At 49.4% G+C, this 22,529-nt stretch overlaps 1 protein-coding gene across 1 annotated transcript; it reads left to right on the top strand.

Annotated features, from left to right (window-relative positions):
- The first annotated feature begins 546 nt into the window (after positions 1-546).
- CILP (cartilage intermediate layer protein) lies at positions 547-16,143 on the top strand. The gene is made up of 9 exons (XM_047767073.1): positions 547-669; positions 2,451-2,609; positions 4,862-4,954; positions 5,567-5,836; positions 7,649-7,831; positions 8,203-8,517; positions 9,285-9,393; positions 10,285-10,442; positions 13,077-16,143. The coding sequence occupies exons 2-9, from the start codon at positions 2,534-2,536 to the stop codon at positions 15,440-15,442; spliced, it is 3,570 nt and encodes a 1,189-aa protein (XP_047623029.1). The 5' UTR covers positions 547-669; positions 2,451-2,533; the 3' UTR covers positions 15,443-16,143.
- The last annotated feature ends 6,386 nt before the right edge of the window (positions 16,144-22,529 follow it).

The following is a 22,529-nucleotide window of genomic DNA, read 5'->3' as shown; positions in this document are numbered from 1 at the left end:
AAGGAAAGAGTAGGGACGAACTATTCTCGTCCTGTGACCTCCTGACCCCCAATCCTCTGTTCCTTCTCCCTTCTGAGGTTCCCTAAGTGCTTCCTCAGACTCCAAAGAGGCTGTGACGTTGCCCAGCTCAGTCTAGGCACCCCCAGGCTGAGAGGCCAGTGACCTGTGTGCCTAAGAGAGTTTGGAGTATGTGCTAAGGCCAGCAAAGTTGTTTCTCCGCATGGGCAGGCCAGGGCCAGGGGAATGTGGGGGATCAGCAAGCAAAGCTTAGGCAAGAGCATACCACCCCCTGAGCCATGAAATGCTACCCAGATGTAGAATTCCCCTTGGCCCCTTTCCAGGGCCGCTCAGTGCCCACCCTGACTCCCCACCTGTCCCCCTGTGCTGGCCTCTGGAGCCCCAGGCGCCTGCCCACCTGGCCCATCCCCAGGCCCTGCGGCATCTCCCCCTGAGGATCTGGATGTGAAATCCTGGCCTCTGGAAGCTGCAGGGGATGTGAGGGGAGGGGGAGGCTGAGCTTCCTCAGGCTCAGATCTGGTTTCGCTGCCGCTTCCCGTGGCGCACTGCCACAGGCTGAGCCACCAGCTGTGCTATATAAGGCCCAGTGGTTGGACCTGCTGCAGAGAGGAAGACTTGGACCCCCAGCTGAGGAGGCCTGCTCAGGACACGGTGAGCCCCTCTCCTGTTCTCCTCAGCTCAACCCTGCATCCCGCTGCCCGGCTCAGCTCTTCTGCCTTCCTGTGACCACCCCTCATCTCCCTCAGAGAGGGCTCCCCTTTCCATTTCAGAGTTCTCTCTGTTCCCACATTGACCCAGAGTCTTCTCCCTCCCCCCACCTGAGGCCAGGGGCTCTCAGATGGTCCCAGGCATGGTCTCCGTACCTCCAGGCGTTCTGCTTTTTTCCTGCGGGCTGCCACGCTCCTTTGTCCCAGAGTCCTGAAGCCTATGGGGTGGGGAGCCTCACCAGCAGAACTTATGCCGAGGAAACTTCCGTGGGCTGCCAGATGGGAAATGGATTTTCCACAAGGTGCCTCAGGCCACCTTCGCCTTCTAGACAGTCTCGGAGTGGTCCCAGACTGAGTGCTGTGCAGGTCCGCTGGGTGCTTAGTTCTCTGCTCAGAGCCCGGGAGCTTGGAGTAAGACACGCAAGAACTGGAGATTGCGGGGAACGCCTGGGCTGAAAACCAGGTGGTGGTGGAGTTAGTGGGCTTAGAGCTAGATGGTCTGCCGTGTGGGATCAGTTTGTTCTTCTTCTGGGACAGCCAAGTGCTTTTGAATCCTTTTTTTTTCCAGAAAGGAAGAATCTGTCTTTCCCCACCACACCCTGGGCTTTGGAGGTTGAAGGGAACCACTTTTGAATCTCCAGGAACTGATCAGATTCTGGCTCAGTCAGAGCCCTGGGGAGAAAGATTGAGCAGGAGCCTGGGCCACTCCCCATGGGTCCTTGCCCTATTGCCAGGCCTGCTCTCCTCTCCCTGCTCCTGCAGCCCCTAACCCACACTTGGTGGTTACTGGGGGGCCCTGCCCTCTCCCAGTAGGTCCCCTCTACTCTTCCTCAGCAGGCTGCTGGCTGTGTAATGCCTAGTCAGGCCCTAAACAAATATAGGCCAGTGATGTGTTCCAGCTGCAGCCTGTGCACATCTGGGAATGTATTCATGGATGTGGTGTGTTGAAGCATCTGCACCTTCCAGCTTGCCTGCCTTGTGAGGGGCCGCTATGGTCAGGGCAGGGGCTGCACAGCCTTCATAAGTAGCTGTATTGTGTAAGAGCATGAGCCTCTCTAAAGGGTAGGCAAAACATCTCCCCAAGCCCGGGTCTTGGAAGTGATTAATGAGTCACCCAGAGGCTGCTGAGGGTGAGCCCAGGCCCCTTCTCTCTGGCAAGAAACCTCCCCACCCCTACTCTCCTTGTACTGCATCTCAGACCTGACTTTTTTTTTTTTTTTTTCTTTTTAGGGCCGCACCTGCAGCATGTGGAAGTTCCCAGGCTAGGGCTCGAATCTGAGCTGTAGCCACTGGCCTATTCCACAGCCACAGCAACACCATATCCGAGCTGCATCTGTGACCTACACCACAGCTCACGACAAGTCTAGATCCTTAACCCACTGAGAAGCAAGGCCAGGGATCAAACCTGCCTCCTCGTGGGTTTGTTTCTGTTGAGCCACAATGGGAACTCCCTGGGACCTGGCTTTGAGTGCAAGTATTTGGGTGGATTTGAAGGGGATGGAGAGGTTCCTCACCCACCTCAGCCAGTAGATGCAAAGAACTAGTGAAATTTCCTCAGATTCTGACTCTGCATCTCCCAAGCAGCCCAGATTTGCAACTTGGGCAAGGAGTCACAAGACTTCATTCTGTCTACCCTTCACCCTTGATATGTCAAAAAATAGTTCTGCTTAATTCCTAAGAAGTGACTCAGAGACATGGAACCTGACAAACTTTGTATCTTTACAGGTCATTGATCTGAGAAAAGTCTCAGGGGACCAAGTTCCAGGAATAATCCATCTTTGTGAAGGAACCCTCATTCATCTCCTGCCATGAAAGAGGGAAAGATGGTGGGGACCAAGGCCTGGGTGTTCTTCTTCCTGGTCCTGGAGGTCACATCTGTGTTGGGTACAGGCTAAGTATCTCTGTCTCTCTCATCTCCCATTTGCGATAGTGAAGTCACGTCTGTTCTGAGACCCAATTCTGTGTCTGCCTTAAGCCACAGAGGTGGCACTAAGCCCTGAGGCTGGTTTATCTATTTATTCATAATTTATACCCTTCTCTTTTTTCCCTAAAGGATTTGAGATAGTTTTCAATATTATAACTCACAGGGAGTTCCCTGGTGGTCTAGTGGTTATGACTTGGTGCTTTTACTGCTGCAGCTCTGGTTCAGTCCCTGGTCTGGGAACTGAGATCCCACATCAAGCCACTACATCCCCATCCCAAAACAAAACAAACTCACAGAACAGAATCTTTTAAATGAGGAGAAGGATAAGCTATCACTTGAAAGGAGAAAAAAAGATGAGAGGGTTACCACTGCCCTGAGTGCTAAATTTAGCTCTGAGCTTCCCGATAGCCAAAACAGAAGGGAATCACAAGGGGTTACTGAGTTCCCACAGGCAGACTGGGGATTTTCTGGTTTTAGTTTGATGAAAATTCATTTAGACCCAATATCCAAACTTCACAGAACCCCTTTTGGTTCTCTGACCCCATTCTCTGGTGACACTGAGTTCTCGAGGGAACAGGTGGAGAGAATTTGGCTGGTGGGCTCCTTGAGGCATCTAAGCATACTCTCTCCCATCTTTCCTTCCTTTCCTGATTTCTAGCCACCTACTCAGATAAAGAAAAAAAAAATAGAAAAAGAGAGAGATCCTCTTGTAAAGCTGCAAGCACCGCAGGCTGTCTTAGCATCTTGCCAAACCCTGTATGTGCCCACTTCCTGCCTTGCTTTTTCTTTCCTTTTTTTTTTTTTGTCATCTTTCTACCTTTTCTAGGGCTGCACCTGCAGCATATGGAGGTTCCCAGGCTAGGGGTTGTATCAGAGCTGTAGCCGCCAACCTAAGCCACAGCAACGCGGGATCCGAGCTGTGTCTGCGACCTACACCACAGCTCACGGCAACGCTGGATCTTTAACCCGCTGAGCAAGGCCAGGGATCGAACCTGCAACCTCATGGTTCCTAGTCAGATTCGGTAACCACTGCGCCACGACGGGAACTCCCTGCCTTGCTTTCTCTACCCTGACAGCTGCTGCTGGTGAGGATGATAAACATTCAGCCATCTGAGGGGAAATCAGAAGAGTTTGATTAAAAGAGCTCCTATCACCCCAATTAAGCAGCATAGAGAATTCTGATTTGACTTTCTCACTTGAGAGTTAATTGCCTTCCAAAGCTTTGCAGCCCTATGTTGTCTTTTCTCCTTCCCACTTTGGAGCCCCCAACCAAGCCTCAGCTGGGACGGAGCTGGAGGCTTATCGCCTGTAGCCTGAGTGCCCTGTACCCTTCCTCAGGCAGATTCTGCCAGCCTGGGGTCAGAAAATTGAGGTTGACTCCTCCAATTAGACCATATGAATTCTTTAGGGGAGAGTGGATTCCCAAAGCCAGACTTTGCCAGAAGAAGGAAAATGGACATCTCTTGTCCAGGAATTGAGTTAAAAGGAGTTACTAACACTTAGCAAGCATTGTGTGCTAGGCATTGTCCTAAGTAGATTTTACAAATGAGCTTATTTAATCCCTATAAACCTCTGGGATAGGAACTATTTATTATGCTCACTTTATGATGAGGGGTCAGATGCCTTAAGTTTCTGGCCCAAGGTCACACTGTCAGGAAGTGGCAGAGTGTCTGGCCCTCACAGTCTCAAGCTCTGTATGCTTCACAGATATTGTGTGGTAACCTCATGGAATTCTCATGCCAAATGGACCACCACTCAGGCGGTGGCAACTAACATCTCTATTTCCAGATGAGGAAAGTTAATTTTCATTCTGCCGAGAAGGACAGGCTCAGAACCTAAAGTAGGAGCCCCAGCTCACTAGCTGCTCGACAGTATCCGATGGTCCATTTCTAGGACAAGAGCAAAAAGAGAAACACCATTTGTTGAGCAGGCACTGCATACCATGTCCCTTTACCTTCACCATCACCCTGAATATGCACCAGGACCCTGTGATGTGGCAGTTGCTGATGCAACTCTATTTTATGAGAAAACAGATTTAGAGGAATAAAGCTTTTGTGAAGTCACATAGCCAGTAAGTGGTAGAGTAAGGATTTGAACCTTGCCCAGTGCTTATGCTCTATCCCCTACATCACACTGCTTCCCTACATCTTTAGAGGCTGGTAACAAGACCCTGCTGGGCCCTTGCAACTAACAGTCTCCTCCTGGTCCTCAGGGAGGCAGATGATGCTCACCCAGTCTGTGAGAAGAGTTCAGCCTGGGAAGAGGACCTTCAGCATCTTTGCCACGCCTGCTGACCCCCTGGACAGTGAGTTGTGGCTGGAGCAGGGAGGGGTCGGGGGAGGGGTGGCCTTGACTGAGCTTGCTCAGAGATTCTCTGCAGCCAGGGAACACTGTCAGGGTTCCATAGAAACTCACTTTAAAAAGCACTGGGCCTACATCTCTGTCCAGGCAGAGGGACCAAGTACATAGGAGAGCTCAGAATCATGAGGCTGCCCGACATATTCCAGGAATGCTGTAGGGCTCGCTGGGGCCAGAGCACAGGCAGGGAGAGAAGGGGAAAATAAGAATGGAGCGATACTTGGGGCCAGCACACCAGCACCTGAGTGCCCCGCTAAGAGAAGTAAAGCCGAGAGTGATGGGAACCAAGCCATGTGGATAAAGCTCACCCTGACCAGAGTGTTGAAGCTGGAGGTAGAGACAGAAGGCAGGAAGATGTGACATGGTGCAGCTAGGCTGCCGAGAGCTTTAACAGAGCCTTTGGCAGTGGATTTGCAGAAGGGTAAGAGACCACAGAGATGCTGTAGGGCCTGAGACCACTGAGGGGTGTGTGAGGGGTTAGGAGGGTATGGCTGCCAGGGGTTGAGCTCACCAGGGGCACCAGGGCCTGGCTTCTCTCCTACCTGGCTCTATCTCTCAGGTCCTGGGGAGTGGACAACATGGTTCAACATCGACCATCCAGGTGGGCAGGGTGACTATGAGCGGCTGGATGCCATTCGCTTCTACTACGGAGACCGGGTATGTGCTCGGCCCCTGCGGCTGCAGGCTCGGACCACCAACTGGATACCCGCAGGCAGCAATGGCCAAGTGGTCCATGGCAGCCCCCTTGAGGGCTTCTGGTGCCTCAACAGGGAGCAGCGGCCTGGCCAGAACTGCTCCAATTACACTGTGCGCTTCCTCTGCCCTCCAGGTGAGCCTGAGCAGCCCCACTCCCTGCCTCCCCCCAGCCTCTGCTCAGGGAGGAGCCAGGGTCTGCCTCTGGCCACAGAACTCTGGATATCACACACACATGCGTGCTTGACTCCATAACTACCCTCAGTGTCATGAGAACCATAATCTTCCTGACAGTGTTGTGTGCTGGTGGGTGATTTCCTTTCTATCCACCTTACTGAGTGCATGTGGCCCCGTGAGCTGGGGCTAGGCTGCTTGGTCTGAATCCCGGGCCTGCCATCTCTGCCATGTGCCTTAGGCAACTTTTCTGAAGCTCTCTGAGCCTCTGGTTTCTCACATGTAGAGCAGGGTAATATTAGTAAATCTTCATAGGGGCTTTTATGAGGATTAAATGAGATAAAGAACCTTTAGGGCTTAATGCAGGTGGCCGTTCTCTAGGTGTTAGTTTCTATTTTAGTTCTTCTGTGCCAGACACTGTTAGTTATCTGAATCACTCAAACCTTACAACCGGCCTGTGAGGACTCTCCATTTTTTTTTTTTGTCTTTTTGCCTTTTCTTGAGCCGCTCCCATGGCATATGGAGGTTCCCAGGCTAGGGGTCTAATCAGAGCTGTAGCCACTGGCCTACGCCAGGGCCACAGCAATGTGGGATCTGAGCGGTGTCTGCGACCTACACCACAGCTCACGGCAACGCCGGATCCTTAACCCACTGAGCAAGGCCAGGGATTGAACCTGCAACCTCATGGTTCCTAGTTGGATTCGTTAACCACTGTGCCATGATGGTAACTCCAGGACTCTCCATTTTGAACAGCTTATTCCACGTTCAGAGAGGTTAGGTAACTTCTCGAGATGACACAGCTGCTAAGTGGAAGGCTGGGATTTGGTTTTTTTTTTTTTTTTTTTTTTGTGTGCTATTTCTTGGGCTGTTCCCGTGGCATATGGAGATTTCCCAGGCTAGGGGTCTAATCGGAGCCGTAGCCACCAGCCTACACCAGAGCCACAGCAACGCGGGATCTGAGCCGCATCTGCGACCTACACCACAGCTCACGGCAACACCGGAACCTTGACCCACTGAGCAAGGGCAGGGACTGAACCCGCAACCTCATGGTTCCTAGTCGGATTCGTTAACCACTGCGCCACAATGGGAACTCCGAAGGCTGGGATTTAAACCCATGCCTGTGTTTGCAGAGTCCAAGTGTCTGTGCTCTTTCTGTCCTCTCTCCCCACACCGGATAATTCAGTCAGCTGCAGTTCTGGCCGCTTCTCAGATGCATATGTTCCCCTTCCGCGATTCCCCCAGTGCACATAGCCCAACCCTGCAGACCCAGGCGGCAGTGGTGGTTGTCTGGAATGGGAGCTCGGGCTGGGCAAGGTCTCCTGGGTAAGGTACCAAGGCCCTTGTTCTTGGACATAGGCCTGACCAGAGGTGAGGAGAGTGGGTAGAAGGGGGCTTGATGTCATTGATGCCCCTGGCCCTGACTTCCCAGGGGGCCCTTCTGCAGGAGCACAGGGCTATTTCCACACTGGTGGAGAAAACAGTGCTGTCCCCACACATCCTAGGGCAGCACATCTAAGTCCCATTGCTTGGCCAGCAAGTTCCTCTCAGAGCCACCCCAGCCCATTCGGGCGTCTTAGTAGAAATTAGAGACCTCACTTCCTCAAGACTCTTGACCTCCGACTGTTGGAAAAATCATTGCAGGAAATATAAATATCAATGACATCTATGATGTAAATGGAGGCCTTGTTCCCTGAAGAAAAGCAGCCTCAGGGTCAGATTTCCTGACAGTCCTCTGGGGAGGGAAATCAGACCCTCTGCCGACTCTGCTTTGCAGGATCCCTGCGCCGAGACATGGAGCGCAGCCTCTGGAGCCCATGGTCTCCCTGGAGCAAGTGTTCTGCTGCTTGTGGTCACACTGGGGTCCAGACCCGAACACGCACCTGCTTGGCGGAGACAGTGTCGTTGTGCAATGAGGCCACTGAAGAGGGTCGGCTCTGCATGGAGCAGGCCTGTTCAGGTACTCCCCCTGCTCCTGGTACTGGGCAGGGCAGAGGGCTGAGGTTGGAGCAGCTTAGAATATGTTACAGGGTCAGACCGAGACAGATTCATTCCTAAGCATCTATTATGTGCACTGATCAGGGACGTAGAGAATAATATGGGTGCACAGAGCATAGTCAATAATCATAGCTTGGGAGAATCAAGGAGGGCTTCCTAGAGGAAGTGTTCTGAGTCTTAAAGGATGAATAGGAATTAGTCGTATAGGCTGATGAGGGAGGGTAACAAAGCCTAAGGAGGAGAGGAAGGATATGTGAGTCCACTGGCTGGGGCGTGGCTAAAGGAGGGCCAGAATCCATATAATCCCTCCTGATGTGGCCCCTTCTTCCAAAGCCTGTGACCTGACCTGCCCCATGGGCCAGGTGAATGCTGACTGCGACGCCTGCATGTGCCAGGACTTCGTGCTGCATGGGGCTGTCTCCCTCCCTGGGGGTGCCCCAGCCTCAGGGGCTACTGTCTACTTGCTGACCAAGACACCTAAGCTACTGACCCAGACAGACCGCAGCGGGAGGTTCCGAGTCCCTGGCTTGTGCCCTGATGGCAAAAGCATCCTGAAGATCACAAAGAGCAAGTTTGTCCCCATCAAGCTCACATTGCCTAAGACTAGACTGAAGACAGCCACTGTCAAGGCGGAGTTCGTGAGGGCAGGTACTTAAGTTCTCTGGGCTAGGGCTGGGGAGGAAGGCTGGGCTTTTAAATAAAAGGACTATTTGTACTAAGAGCTAGCTTCCCAGCTTGCCCAGAGTAAAACTCAAAAACCCACAAGTCCAACCCATTCTGTCTCTTTTCTCCTCTCCCATTATCATTCCCCTCCACCCACACTGAGTCACTCTACTCCAGCCACAATGGACTCCTATTTGTTCCTCCAATACACAGGCACAGTCAGGGCCTTTGCACTTGCTATATGCTCTGCTTGAAGTGTTCTTCCCCCAGATATTGGTATGGCTTGCTCCCTCCAATGTATGAGTTCTTACATTATCTAAAATAGTTAATTACAATACAGTGTAAGGTTTGGATTTCATAGAGAGAGAGGCTGAAGGAATTCAGAAACAGTATAGAATGGCCAGAAAATTCTGCTGGAGTCAGAAGAGCAGGAATATTGCATTCTTCAAAATAGCCAGCTCTGCTGCTACTGTGTCTATGGCAGTGCTTAGGAATCTTGGCTGGTACAAGGTCCCCTTGGGTCTCCAGTGCCTCTTCCAGATGCTGCTTCAGAGGCCATGGGAACAGGGCCCAGTTTGAGCGGATGGAGGGGTATAGACTCAACCTTATTAGGAACATTAGAGAAGGGCTGGGTGTGTATGTGTGTGAAATCGTACAATTTTAACACATATCGAGATACTTGAAGGGAGCAAGGTCTGGAGAACCTGTCGCAAGGGAAAGCCCCAAAAGCCCTTTCTCATCTTGTGTCTCAGAGATTCCATACATTGTGATGAACCCCGAGACAAAAGCACGGAGAGCTGGGCAGAGCGTGTCTCTGTGCTGTAAGGCCACAGGGAAGCCCAAACCAGAGAAGTATTTCTGGTGAGTATTCTGCCAGCTACCTGGCCCGATTCTCCTCTTGAAAACCAGAGCTTTCTTGCATTGGGTCTGGACTTATTGATCATAACAGTAACCAATAGAATGAAGTTACAGTTAAAGCCTGGTGCAGAGCCAGGAAACAGGCACTCAGCAGGGTTGAGGCCACCCAGACCACCAGCAAACCCTATTGTTGTCTACAGCTGGGGTCCCCACAGTGCAACTCTGGTCTTAGGGTCCTTTTTTTTCTTTTTTGTCTTTTTAGGGCACACTCGTGGCATATGGAGGGTCCCAGACTAGGAGTCAAATTGGAGCTGTAGCCGCCAGCCTGCACTACAGCCATAGCAAAATAGGATCCAAGCCACATCTGTGACCTACACCACAGCTCATGGCAATGCCAGATCCTTAGCCCACTGAGCAAGGCCAGGGATCGAACCTGCGTCCTCATGGATGCTAGTCAGATTCATTTCTGCTGAGCCATGACGGGAACTCCTTGGGGTCCTTTTTTATCCTTGGGACGTAGAACCAGATTCCCCAGCCCTAAGTTCCCAGACAAAGGCCACAAGTTCAGAGTCCTCAGTTGCTGTCCTTTACCCTTCACACACATTTTTGTATGGAGTCATCTGGGTTTCACCGCTCCCATTTCATAGAACAGGAAGCTGAAGCTCAGAGGTGAGATGATTTGTCCAAGGGTCTGTCGCCAGGTAGTGGTGGGGCTGAGACTCAGAATCAAGTCCCCTGACTCCCAGGCTAGTCAGTGCTCTTGGATGAGCTGAGTCAGTGATGGTGTTAGCATCTGCAGGGACCCATCCACCATCTGCCTTGCTCCTGGCACTGTCCCCAAGGATACCAGCCTTCCCACACCCCTCTCAGGCTATCCCTGTCCATCCCTTACAGGTACCACAACAACACACTGTTGGAACCCTCCCTCTACAAGCACGAGAGCAAGCTGGTGCTGAGGAACCTGCGGCAGGACCAGGCTGGGGAGTACTTCTGTAAAGCCCAGAGTGATGCCGGGGCTGTGAAGTCCCTTGTGGCCCGGCTCACTGTCATAGGTAAGTCTGTCAGGGCCCCTGGGAAGCCCTGCCATAGCACTGGGGAGCACCCCAGTGGGCATGATTGGGCAGAAAAACTTGGGCTTTTCTGGGCTGTGAACAGTGCTGTGCTTTCTGGGACACAAAGATGGCACAGACCTAAAATCTACCCTCACAGAGCTTCCACTCCTGGAGGGGTGAAGAAATAAGAAACAAATCAATAACGATAGAAAAATGCAACTAAAACAGGAGATGGGGGGGTTGCAGATTCCATAGATAAGGGACAGAGACCTTCCAGGTGGGAGTAACCATGGTTGTTTGCTTGAGGCTTTAATAGTGCTTTTAGGAGTTCCCATCATGGCTCAGCAGAAACAAATATGACTAGTATCCATGAGGTCACAGGTTCAATCCCTGGCCTCACTCAGTGAGTTAAGGATCTGGTGTTGCCATGAGCTGTGGGGTAGGTTGCCGACGCGGATCGGATCTCGAGTTCCCGTGGCTGTGGTATAGGCCGGCAGCTATGGCTCTGATTCAACCCCATCTGGGAACTTCCATATGCCGAGGGTGCAGCCCTAAAAAGCCAAAAAAAAAAAAAAATAGTGCTTCTGTTTAAGCACTTGGCTGCCCATTGGGCTCACTTGTTGCGTTTTTAAAAATATTGATGCCTGGGAGTTCTCACTGTGGGTCAGTGGGCTAAGAACCCCACATGGTGTCCCTGAGGATGCAGGTTCGATCCCTGGCCTTACTTAATGGGTTGGAGGATCCAGTGTTGCTGCAAGCTGCAGTGTAGGTAATGGATGCAGCTCGAATCAGGCGTTGCTGTGGCTGTGGTGTGGGCTCCAGCTGCAGTTCTGATTTGACCCCTAGCCTGGGAACTTTCATGTGCTGCATGTGTGGCCCTAAAAAGAAAAAAATATATTGATCCTTGAGTCATACCTCTAGTGAGTCTGATTTCATCGGTTTGGGATGTAGCCTGGGCATGCACAGTTTAAAACTCCCCTGGGTGATTCTCATTTGCAGCCAACATTGTGAGCCCTTGGTCTTAAAGTGTGGCCAGGGGAGTTCCCGTCGTGGCGCAGTGGTTAACGAATCCGACTAGGAATCATGAGGTTGCGGGTTCGGTCCCTGCCCTTGCTCAGTGGGTTAACGATCCGGCTTTGCCGTGAGCTGTGGTATAGGTTGCAGACGCAGCTCGCATCCAGCGGATCCAGCGTTGTTGTGGCTCTGGCGTAGACTGGCGGCTACAGCTCCCATTCGACCCCTAGCCTGGGAACCTCTGTATGCCGCGGGAGCGGCCCAAGAAATAGCAAAAAAAGACAAAAAAAAAAAGTGTGGCCAGGGACTGTGTGTATGGAGTGGGTAGGAGTGGGGGGTGGGGCATTCCAGATTGAGGGGCCAGTGTGAGCAAAGATACGGAAGTGTAAACTGAGGGGGTTTTACAGGACAGGGTGACTTAATTATAGCTGGCTTCTAGAAGTGAGCTAGAGGAGAGCGTAGAGTCCAAAACCAATTAGGATTCTGTACTTGGGAAGAGAGGGAGAAGCAGGCTATCTTAGTAATTGGCCTAAACGAAACCAGACAAAAGGCAGAGGGAGAGAAACTTTGTTGGAAGGATTCTGTAATGTTTCGAAGACTCCAAGAAAGTTGAGCAACCCACCTCAGGACAGATAGGACACAGGGCACTTGGATCTTGGCAGAGGAGATGTAGAGCCCTGTCAGCAGTGGTTCCCAGCTCATGGTACCAATGTTCTCTGCTTCTCATTGTCATCCTTAAAACTTTAAATTTTTAATATTTTAAATTAAAAATATTTTTACTATTTTGAAGTTAAATGCCTAGATAATAACCACATATAATTTCCAAGTATATAAGCATATGGCCCAAATAATGCAAAAGAGAAATACAAAAAATTTTTTTTAATACAAAATAGTATGTATTTCGATGTGTGAATGCTTTGGCATGATGACATAAGAATGCCAGCCAAGAGGTCAGACACTTGCACTTGAATCCAGTCACCATGAATATGACAGCCACAAATACCAATGGATACAGAGGTATCATTTCACATTCCTTGGGCAATTGTAGGTATGTGATTTTTCTGAGACAAGAAGCATTCTTGGAATTTTTCCAAACTAAACAAAATACAATCTCGGCTCTATTTATACAGTAGTTGCATTCTTGAAAAATTCAATGTATGGTAAAGCCATATAAAAACTACCAGGCTCTTATCATCTTAAACAGTTTTTCCGCTCACATGAATGTCTGTAGAATATGTGAAGTCAAGCAGGATGCAGAAAAGTTTCTTATATGGGACAGTGCCAGGCACTGCAGGAAACAGAGCTGCAATGCCCCCCACCTATGATAAGCCAGTAGCATTCCCAATTTTGGTGGTAATTCAAAACACCCTCATTAATTTTTAAGACCCCTCCAATGAGGACCATTACTCTAGTGGTCTTAGCAACCAACTCTGTTTCCCCATGTATAAAATGGGATTAGTAATGGCTGTTCTCTCTCTCTTGGAAGAGTTCTGTGATAATTGGGATCAGGGATACGCAAGTACTTTGAAAACCCTAAAGCCAGGCGGTAAGGTGAGGTCGAGGTGCCTTTGTGTAGGACAGGAACTTGCATTTTAATACCCACACTATTTCCCTCCATAGCCCCTGATGAGGCTCCTTGCAACCCAACGCCTGAGAGCTACCTTATCCGGCTGCCGCATGACTGCTTCCAGAATGCCACCAACTCCTTCTACTATGATGTGGGCCGGTGCCCTGTCAAGACCTGTGCAGGGCAGCAGGATAATGGCATCAGGTGCCGGGATGCCGTGGAAAACTGCTGTGGGATCTCCAAAACAGAGGAGAGGGAGATCCAGTGCAGTGGCTACACACTGCCCACGAAGGTGGCCACGGAGTGCAGCTGCCAGCGGTGTACAGATACCCGGAGTATCGTGCGGGGCCGTGTCAGCGCCGCTGACAATGGGGAACCCATGCGCTTTGGCCACGTGTATCTGGGGAACAATCGTGTGAGCATGACTGGCTACAAAGGCACGTTCACCCTCCACGTGCCCCAGGACACGGAGAGGCTGGTGCTCACATTTGTGGACAGGCTGCAGAAGTTTGTCAACACCACCAAAGTGCTGCCCTTCAACAAGAAGGGAAGTGCAGTGTTCCATGAGATCAAGATGCTTCGGCGGAAAGAACCCATCATCTTGGAGGCCATGGAGACCAACATTATCCCCTTGGGGGATATGGATGGTGAAGACCCCATGGGGGAGTTGGAGATCCCGTCCAAGAGTTTCTACAGGCAGAATGGGGAGCCCTACACAGGAAAAGTAAAGGCCAGTGTGACCTTCCTGGATCCCCGGAATATTTCCACAGCCACCGCGGCCCAGAGTGACCTGAATTTCATCAATGATGAGGGAGACACCTTCCCCCTTCGGACATATGGCATGTTCTCTGTGGACTTCACAGATGAGGCCGCCTCAGAGTCCCTCAATGTTGGCAAGGTGAAGGTCCACCTCGACTCGACCCAGGTCAAGATGCCAGAGCACGTGCCCATGATGAAACTCTGGTCACTCAACCCAGACACAGGGCTGTGGGAGGAGGAAGGCGACTTCCGATTTGAGAGCCAAAGGCGGAAGAGAAGAGAGGACAGGACTTTCCTGGTGGGCAACATGGAGATCCGAGAGAGGAGACTCTTTAACCTAGATGTCCCTGAAAGCAGGAGGTGCTTCATCAAGGTGAGGGCCTATCGGAGCGAGAGGTTCTTGCCCAGTGAGCAGATCCAGGGGGTCGTGGTCTCCGTGATCAACCTGGAGCCCAGGGCTGGCTTTTCCTCCAACCCCAGGGCCTGGGGCCGCTTTGACAGTGTCCTCACCGGCCCCAACGGAGCCTGTCTGCCTGCCTTCTGTGATGACCAGTCCCCGGATGCTTACTCTGCCTACGTTCTGGCCAGCCTGGCTGGGGAAGAACTGGAAGCCGTGGAGTCTTCTCCTAAATTCAACCCAAATGCAATTGGCGTCCCTCAGCCCTACCTCAACAAGCTCAAGTACCGTCGGACAGACCATGAGGACCCGCGGGTCAAGAAGACAGCTTTCCAGATCAGCATGGCCAAGCCAAGGCCCAACTCAGCTGAAGAGAGCAATGGGCCCATCTATGCCTTTGAGAACCTCCAGGCCTGTGAGGAGGCACCACCCAGTGCAGCCCACTTCCGGTTCTACCAGATCGAGGGGGATCGGTATGACTACAACACGGTCCCTTTCAACGAGGATGACCCCATGAGCTGGACTGAAGACTACCTGGCATGGTGGCCCAAGCCAATGGAGTTCAGGGCATGCTACATCAAGGTGAAGATCGTGGGGCCACTGGAGGTGAATGTGCGATCCCGCAACATGGGGGGCACCCACCGGCAGACAGTGGGGAAACTGTATGGAATCCGGGATGTGAAGAGCACACGGGACAGGGACCAGCCCAATGTCTCATCTGCCTGTTTGGAGTTCAAGTGCAGTGGGATGCTGTATGACCAGGACCGCGTGGACCGTACACTGGTAAAGGTCATCCCCCAGGGCAGCTGCCATCGAGCCAGTGTAAACTCCATGCTGCACGAGTACCTGGTCAACCACCTACCACTAGCTGTCAACAACGACACCAGTGAGTACACCATGCTGGCACCCCTGGACCCCCTGGGCCATAACTATGGCATCTACACTGTTACTGACCAGGACCCTCGCACAGCCAAGGAGATTGCACTGGGCCGGTGCTTTGATGGCACCTCGGATGGCTCCTCCAGAGTCATGAAGAGCAATGTGGGAGTGGCCCTCACCTTTAACTGCGTAGAGAGGCAGGTGGGCCGTCAGAGTGCCTTCCAGTACCTCCAAAGCACCTCGGCCCGGCCCTCCCCCGCAAGCACTGTCAGGGGAAGAGCGCCCTCCAGGAGGCAGCGGGCAAGCAGTGGTAGCCAGCGCCAGCGCAGGGGGGTGGCCTCTCTGAGGTTTCCTGGGGTTGCTCAGCAGCCTCTGAGCAACTAAGGCTTACGGTACTTCTCTCCTTCCCCCACCTCCCGTGACAGCCATTGTGAGACTGACGCCCAAACTGTCACTTGGTTAATTTAAGCCCATCTGTTCTGGTGTAACTTGCTTGTTTGTTTCTTCATGCCTTTACTTACTGTCTTTGTCCCATGATACTGATTGGCACGTAGCTCCCAAAATGTCAAAATAAAGCCCCTTTGTCCTCTTTACAAGAAACACAAGAAATTGGCCACGGGCAAACTCTGGCTTGGAGTGTTCTTCATTTAGTGCCGTCCAAGGAAATGTCCTTCCTTTTCTTTTTTTGCATGGTTTTGTCCATCTCTACAATAATAATCTGATGTTGAAGATCAAATAACCAATATAAAGCGTATTTCTTGACCTTGCTCCATAGGTTGTAAGCAAAGCCTCCATCACAGTTCATACAAATAAAAGGTGGTGAAATAAAGGAATAAACTCTAATATTTCTACTTGAAATGTAAATAACATTTTCTTTGCTCAATCTGGAGCTCTAGTGCACATTCAGTGTTACACTGCTGAATATAGGGTACTTGACCAAGTTTGGAAAAAACACCGCCTGGTATCCACAACCGGACTGGGTTGCTACTTATATTAGCCTTTTTCCTTTTATATTTGCTTTTGTTCTTGCTAGAAGCCTAGTGTGGCCCAGAACAAATGTCAATAAATGCACATTTTATACCTGATTTTGAGGCCGCTGACCTGTCTTTCAACCATTAGAATGAGCCATCTACTCAGAAAGACAGAGGGGTCTCAGGAAAGCGGTCACAAGGTGGTGTGAGGCACAGAGCCACCTAACTCCCAAGTCACAGGGCTGGGTGACTAGGCACATATTCTAGTGGTCAATTTGTTCTCATGGGTCATATTTTCCATTTGCAGAGAAGAGCAGAGATTCCTGGAGTTGTGAACATGTTCTGGGCCCCTGAGGAAAGCTGAAAACTTGTTCTGATTTTTTTTCTTTCTTTTGTTCCAGTACTGGGGAGCTTATACAATGGCTTGGCCCAGGGTCCGGCAAGCTCGGTGAGCGAGCCTTCGGCAACCCCCTACAGCCTGCTGCCTTCTCCAGCTGGGCTGGCTGACCTCGCTCTGAAGTGATGGGATTTTTCTTTTTATTCCAGGCTCTTGTAAAGATGCTCAGCTTTTCCAGACACCAGATCTCTGTTGTGTGTAACAGCCTCTGTCCCTTGAGAAAAATGACTGGTCCAAATGGACAAGATTTTGTTTTTGGAAAAGGTGTTTGGTTTAAAATAGTAAATCAGAGGCCACTGGATGGTGCCAGAGTGATCTTGCAGGCATCAACAGCCAAGGCGGTGGGGTGTGAGGTTGAGTAAGATGCAATGACAGCCTTTTCCCCAGCCTCTCCAAAATCTATTAGGAAAGAGGCCAAGGGGATTAGGGGAGGAGAGGGTATCTTTTACAATCAGGACAAAAAGCTCTCCTTGATCCCCCGCCCGGCCCAGTGCAGCTCCTTCTGCCCACTTCTGATCTGGGCTGGATATGTACTCTTGGATTAGCCTCTGCCCAGCTCCCAGGGGTTTGGTACACAATCAATTAGAAATTTCTCTGGCTAAGCACCTCATCCCCATGACCTCTGAGAAAATGAGCGTATATAGGGATGGAGCCTAGTGGCCTTGTGATTGCTCCTTGACCTACTTCCAGACTATGTTTCCCAGGGAGTGGCTCCCACTGGCTGCTTTGGGGGGGCTTGTCTACTCCTGCCAAGGAATGAGTGTTCAGCTAACTATAGCACAGATGCCTCGCTGCTTCAGGAGAGAGTATGTGCTGCTTTAACCTGACCATCCAGTTCCCTTCAAACCCGCCAAAGGGGGCCACTGGGAAAAGTGGCCTGACTGGGCTCCCAACCCATGGCCGTTCCTTTCTGTTCTTCATTGAGGGCCTGCATAAATGGACTCCAGCAAGTGGCAACTGGTATCTGACTTTTTTCTTCACCCATCAAACACTTCTTGATTGCCTACTCTATGCAAAGCCAAGTATGCAGGTAGATAGGCCTTGTGAGTATATAAAATATACTTTACATAGTGACACCAGGTTTGGAGGGGGTAGTGATCTGAGAAGGTTTCTTAGAGGAGGTGGCATTGATTTGCGGTCTGAATGATAGCTAGGAGCTGGCTTGCTGAGGATGTGGTGGCAGAAGCAAGGAGCACAAGCACAAACAGCTGTGCCAAACCAGGGGGTGGAGGCTGGAAGGGGATGGCAGATGCCTCTTTCAGAAAAGGATACACCAATGAAGTTGAGCTCATGACACCTACTTTCTAAACAGCTTACTTCCAATGACAGCTGTGCTCCATGCTTGATGTGTGATTTTTGGTCATTTTCCTCACCTATAAATAAAGGGGCTGGTGGTACACCTAAAATTAATAAAATTCTTTGTGTAAATTGTATCTCAATTACAAATAAATGAGAAGAAAAATTTGAATGGAGTTGGTCTAGATTAGAATCTAAACGATCTCTAAAATCCTTTCCACAATTTTCAGTGAAGTAAATAGCACTGTTCCCAAGAGGCCTTTGCTTTAACAAATAGCTGATGATTCACTGGGTGTTCCCTTCCCCAGTGGAGACTGCACACAGGATGGACAACACATTCATTTCAAAAAAAGCCCAAAGGTTTTGGTCTCAGTCTGCTGTACACTGGCCGATAACCCAGTTACTGAGAATGAACTGTTAAGAAGAGGGACACCTGGAGTTCCCGTCGTGGCACAGCAAAAACAAATCCGATTAGGAACCATGAGGTTAGGGTTCGATCCCTGGCCTCGCTCAGTGGGTTGAGGATCTGGCGTTGCCATGAGCTGTGGTGTAGTTTGCAGATGTGGCTTGGATCTGGCGTTGCTGTGACTATGGTGTAGGCTGGCAGCTGTAGCTCCGAATCGACCCCTCGTCTGGAAACCTCCATATGCCACAGGTGTGGCCCTAAAAAGACAAAAGCAAAAAAAAAAAAAAAGAAGAAGAAGAAGGACACCAGATGGCAGGAGGAAGGGCATAGGCAGGAAGATGGAGAGGGAAGAGTCAGGCTGCTACTGCTTCCAACCAAGGAAGTTCCATGCAGAATGATCTCTGCAGTCTGAAGAGCTCTAGCAACTGGGTTGATAGAGAAAAATGTCACCGGGATGTTAGGACAAGAACAAAGGCTTGAAAGATTGAAAGGACTTAGACCAAGCCAAGTTGTAGGCAGTGCGTGACAGGTGGAGTTTCAGGCAAAGGGATTGGCTACAGCCAAGGAGGAGAGGTGGGACTGCACACTGGTTATACCAGTAATGGGGCTGCCAGCAGACTTCAGGGAGGACCAGAACCAGGAACTGCAAAGCCATCAGAATCCAGACCATCACTCTCTGCTTTTCTGCTCAAGTTGACTTAGAGCAGTTTGGTAAGTTATACCTTAGAATTGAAACATTTATCTTTTCTCTATACTGATCCCTCCAGAAATTGGAAATTGGGGTCATTGTGGCTCCTTTTCAAGATTAAGAAGGAAGTTTATCTCCTAAGGGGTTACGACCTTTTATGAGGTTAAGAGGGAATGTTACCTCGTAAGGAGCTCTGATAAATGCAGATGCGCAGTACACACTAAAGGGAGAGGGAAGAGGCCCAAACAGGCAGAGAAAAAAAATTGTTTAAATTTTGTTTTGCCATAAAAATCGGAATTTTATTTCATCATTCTCAATAGAACTCAGTCTTGCTCTACACGTTCTACTTAAACTCTTTCTCTGACTACTTCTCTTTTTAAGTCCTCTTTAGTCAGTCTGTTTTTCAGTCTTTCCCTCTTACAGTGCGGTCTCTTCTCTCTGCAGGAAAACCCCTTGTTTTCTTGGCAGATCAGCTTTCTCTGCTCCCCACTGTTCACAGGATATTTATTTATTTTGTCTTTTTGCTATTTCTTTGGGCCGCTTCCACGGCATATGGAGGTTCCCAGGCTAGGGGTCGAATCGGAGCTATAGCCATTGGCCTACGCCAGAGCCACAGCAACATGGGATGCGAGCCGCGTCTGCAACCTACACCACAGCTCACGGCAATGCCGGATCCTTAACCCACTGAGCAAGGGCAGGGACCGAACCCTCAACCTCATGGTTCCTAGTTGGATTCATTAACCACTGCGCCACGACGGGAACTCAATGGGTAGACAGCCATCTCTTCGAGCTAATGAAGAGCCCTGACCTAAGCCCAGATTTTTTTCTGGGAGAATTTGATTGGCTCATTTTGAATTGGGGCTCCACCTCTAGTCCAATCAACTGTGGCCATAGTGGGGAGTGGGGTATAAAGAGCAGTCCTATTCTACAGTCATGTTTGCTAGGGATGTGGTGAAATTCTTAGGGAAGAGGAATTCTGGAGAGTTGGGGTGACACCCTGAAAGGTGAATACTTCAGTGAGCTGATCATTGTGGGTGTTTGGTCAGGCTGTTCACGATGTCTGTTCTCATGCTATCTGCACCTCCACTGCTCAGGCTCTGCTTCATTCACATGAGAAGCCAATCCTCTTAATTACAGGGCTTAATTAGTAACTATATACATGATTGCCCCCTGCCCCTGCTGCTGGCTTCCCTGATAACTGATGAGTCAACCTGACTTAAATTCCACCTGTAAACGGTAGCCTCCTCCTCCTCCAAATAGCAAAGATGGAAGGTTGCTGCCATGTCCTCCCTAATGTTTGCCATACACAGTAGGTGTTGCTCCAGGATCCTTTGTTTTGAATGTGTAAGATCCTCTGTCCAATAAACCTTTAATGTCTGTTGCTGTCACTGGGCTCTTTGGCCTGGAGGCTGGGCTACTACAAAGCTTGCAGGCCTGAGGGTGGGGCCTAGCTGTGGGGTTTACTGGAAGTTTAGATTTTCTTCATTTCAAAACATCAGGCAACTTTAAGTACATCATATGATACCTGTGTGGTACCCATTCTTTGAAGTTTGTTGTATACACTGGTTAATTGCTTAGTTCTATAAATAAGGAGTGTGTTGAAATCATCCACTAGATGATGTACTTATCAGTTGCTCCCTGTGATTCTTCAATTTTGGCTTTACCATTTTTTTTTTGTCTTTTGTCTTTTTTTTAGGGCCGCACCCACAGCATATGGAGGTTCCCAGGCTAGGGAGCTGTTGCCTACGCCAGAGCCACAGCAACACCAGATCCAAACTGCATCTGTCACCTACACCACAGCTCACGGCAACACCAGATCCTTAACCCACTGATGGAGCAGGGATAGAACCCGCAATCTCATGGTTGCTGGTTGGATTTGTTTCCGCTGCACCACGACGGGAACTCCTGGCTTTACGATTTTGAGACTATCTTAGTAGATGCCTATTATGTATTGAATTTTCATACCTTCTTGGGAGTTGAATGTGTTATCATTATGTAGTTCTTTGTTTCTGTAATGCTTTTTTGGTCTTAAAGCCTATTTCGTCTGATAGTATAGCTTCCAACTGTCTTTTGGTTAAAGTTTACTCAGTATGTCTCTTTTTTAAAGATCTTTTTACTTATGTAGCTTTTGTGTCTTTTAAAAGATGTTTCTTGTAAACAGCATTAGAGCTGGATTTTGGTTTATTATATTCAGTCTAACAATCTGTCTTTTAACTAGCAAGTCTAATAAATATATGTGGTAATTTGTAGTTATATTTGGGCTTGTTTTTACCATCTCACCTGGTGGTTTTTTTAAAAGTCATTTTTATTGTCAGCTTTTGGATTGAGTTATTTTTTTCTTTTTTGCTTTTTAGGGCTGCAAAAAAGAAAAAAAAAAACACTTTTTTAAATGGAAGTTCCTGGACCAGGGTCGAATTGGAGCTGCAGCGGTCGGCCTACACCACAGCCACAACAACATGGGATCCGAGCTGCATCTGCAACCTACACCACAGCTCGTAGCAATGCTGGGTCCTTAACTCACTGAACAAAGCCAGGGATCGAACTGCATCTTCATGGATATTAGTTGGGTTCATTACCTGCTGAGCCACTATGGGAACTCCCTGGTGTCTCTTTTATAAGGGCACTAACGCCATTAATGTGGTCTTCACCCTTATCACCTAATTATCTTCCAATGCCCTACTTCCTCATACCATCACTTTGAGGATTAGCTCTCAACATATCAATTTTGGGGGGACACAGACATTCATTCTATAGCACCATTTTAAAAAATTGGGTCTTTTTACTGTTCAGTTGTAAAAGTTCTTTATATGTTCTAAATACTTGTTCCTTATCAATACTTTTTTTTTTTTTTTTTCGTCTTTTTGCTATTTCTTGGGCCACTCCTGCAGCATATGGAGATTCCCAGGCTAGGGGTCTAATCAGAGCTGTAGCCACCGGCCTACACCACAGCCACAGCAACACGGGATCCGAGCTGCGTCTGCGACCTACACCACGGCTCACAGCAACGCCGGATCCTTAACCCACTGAGCAAGGGCAGGGACCGAACCCTCAACCTCATGGTTCCTAGTCGGATTCGTTAACCACTGCGCCATGACAGGAACTCCCCTTATCAATACTTGATTTGTAAATATTTTTCCCCATTCCATGGGTTGTGTTTTAACTTTCTTGATAGTGTCCTTTGAAGCACAAAAGTTTAAGATTTTTTTTTTTTGGTCATGCCCATGGTATGCGGAAGTTCCCAGGCCAGGGACTGAACCCTTGCCACAGTAGTGACTCAAGCCACTGCAGTGAAGACACAGGGTGCTTAACTTGCTGTACCATGAGGGAACTCCAAAAGTTTTAAATTTTGATAAAGTACAATTTATTTGTTTTTAGTTGTTTATGTTTTGGGTGTCATAGCTAAGAAACTGTTGCCTAATACAAGGTCATAAACTTAGACCTATATTCTCTTCTAAGAGTTTCACAATTTTAGCATTTGCATTTAAGTCTTTGATTCATTTTGAGTTAATATATGTATGTGTATATAGGTAGAGATCCAACTTCATTTGTATATGGTTATCCAGTTGACCCAGCACCATTTGGTGAAGAGTCTTCTCTCTCAGTGAATGGGCTTGGCACTTGTTGAAAATCAATTGACTATAAAAGTGAGGGCTTGTTTCTAGACTCTCAATTCTATTCTTTTTTTTTTTAAATTTGTTTTTTTTGTCTCTTTG

The sequence above is a fragment of the Phacochoerus africanus genome, chromosome 2 (genome assembly GCF_016906955.1).
Source record: "Phacochoerus africanus isolate WHEZ1 chromosome 2, ROS_Pafr_v1, whole genome shotgun sequence".
Lineage (NCBI taxonomy): Eukaryota > Metazoa > Chordata > Mammalia > Artiodactyla > Suidae > Phacochoerus > Phacochoerus africanus.
This window is presented reverse-complemented; position numbering and strand designations above follow the sequence as displayed.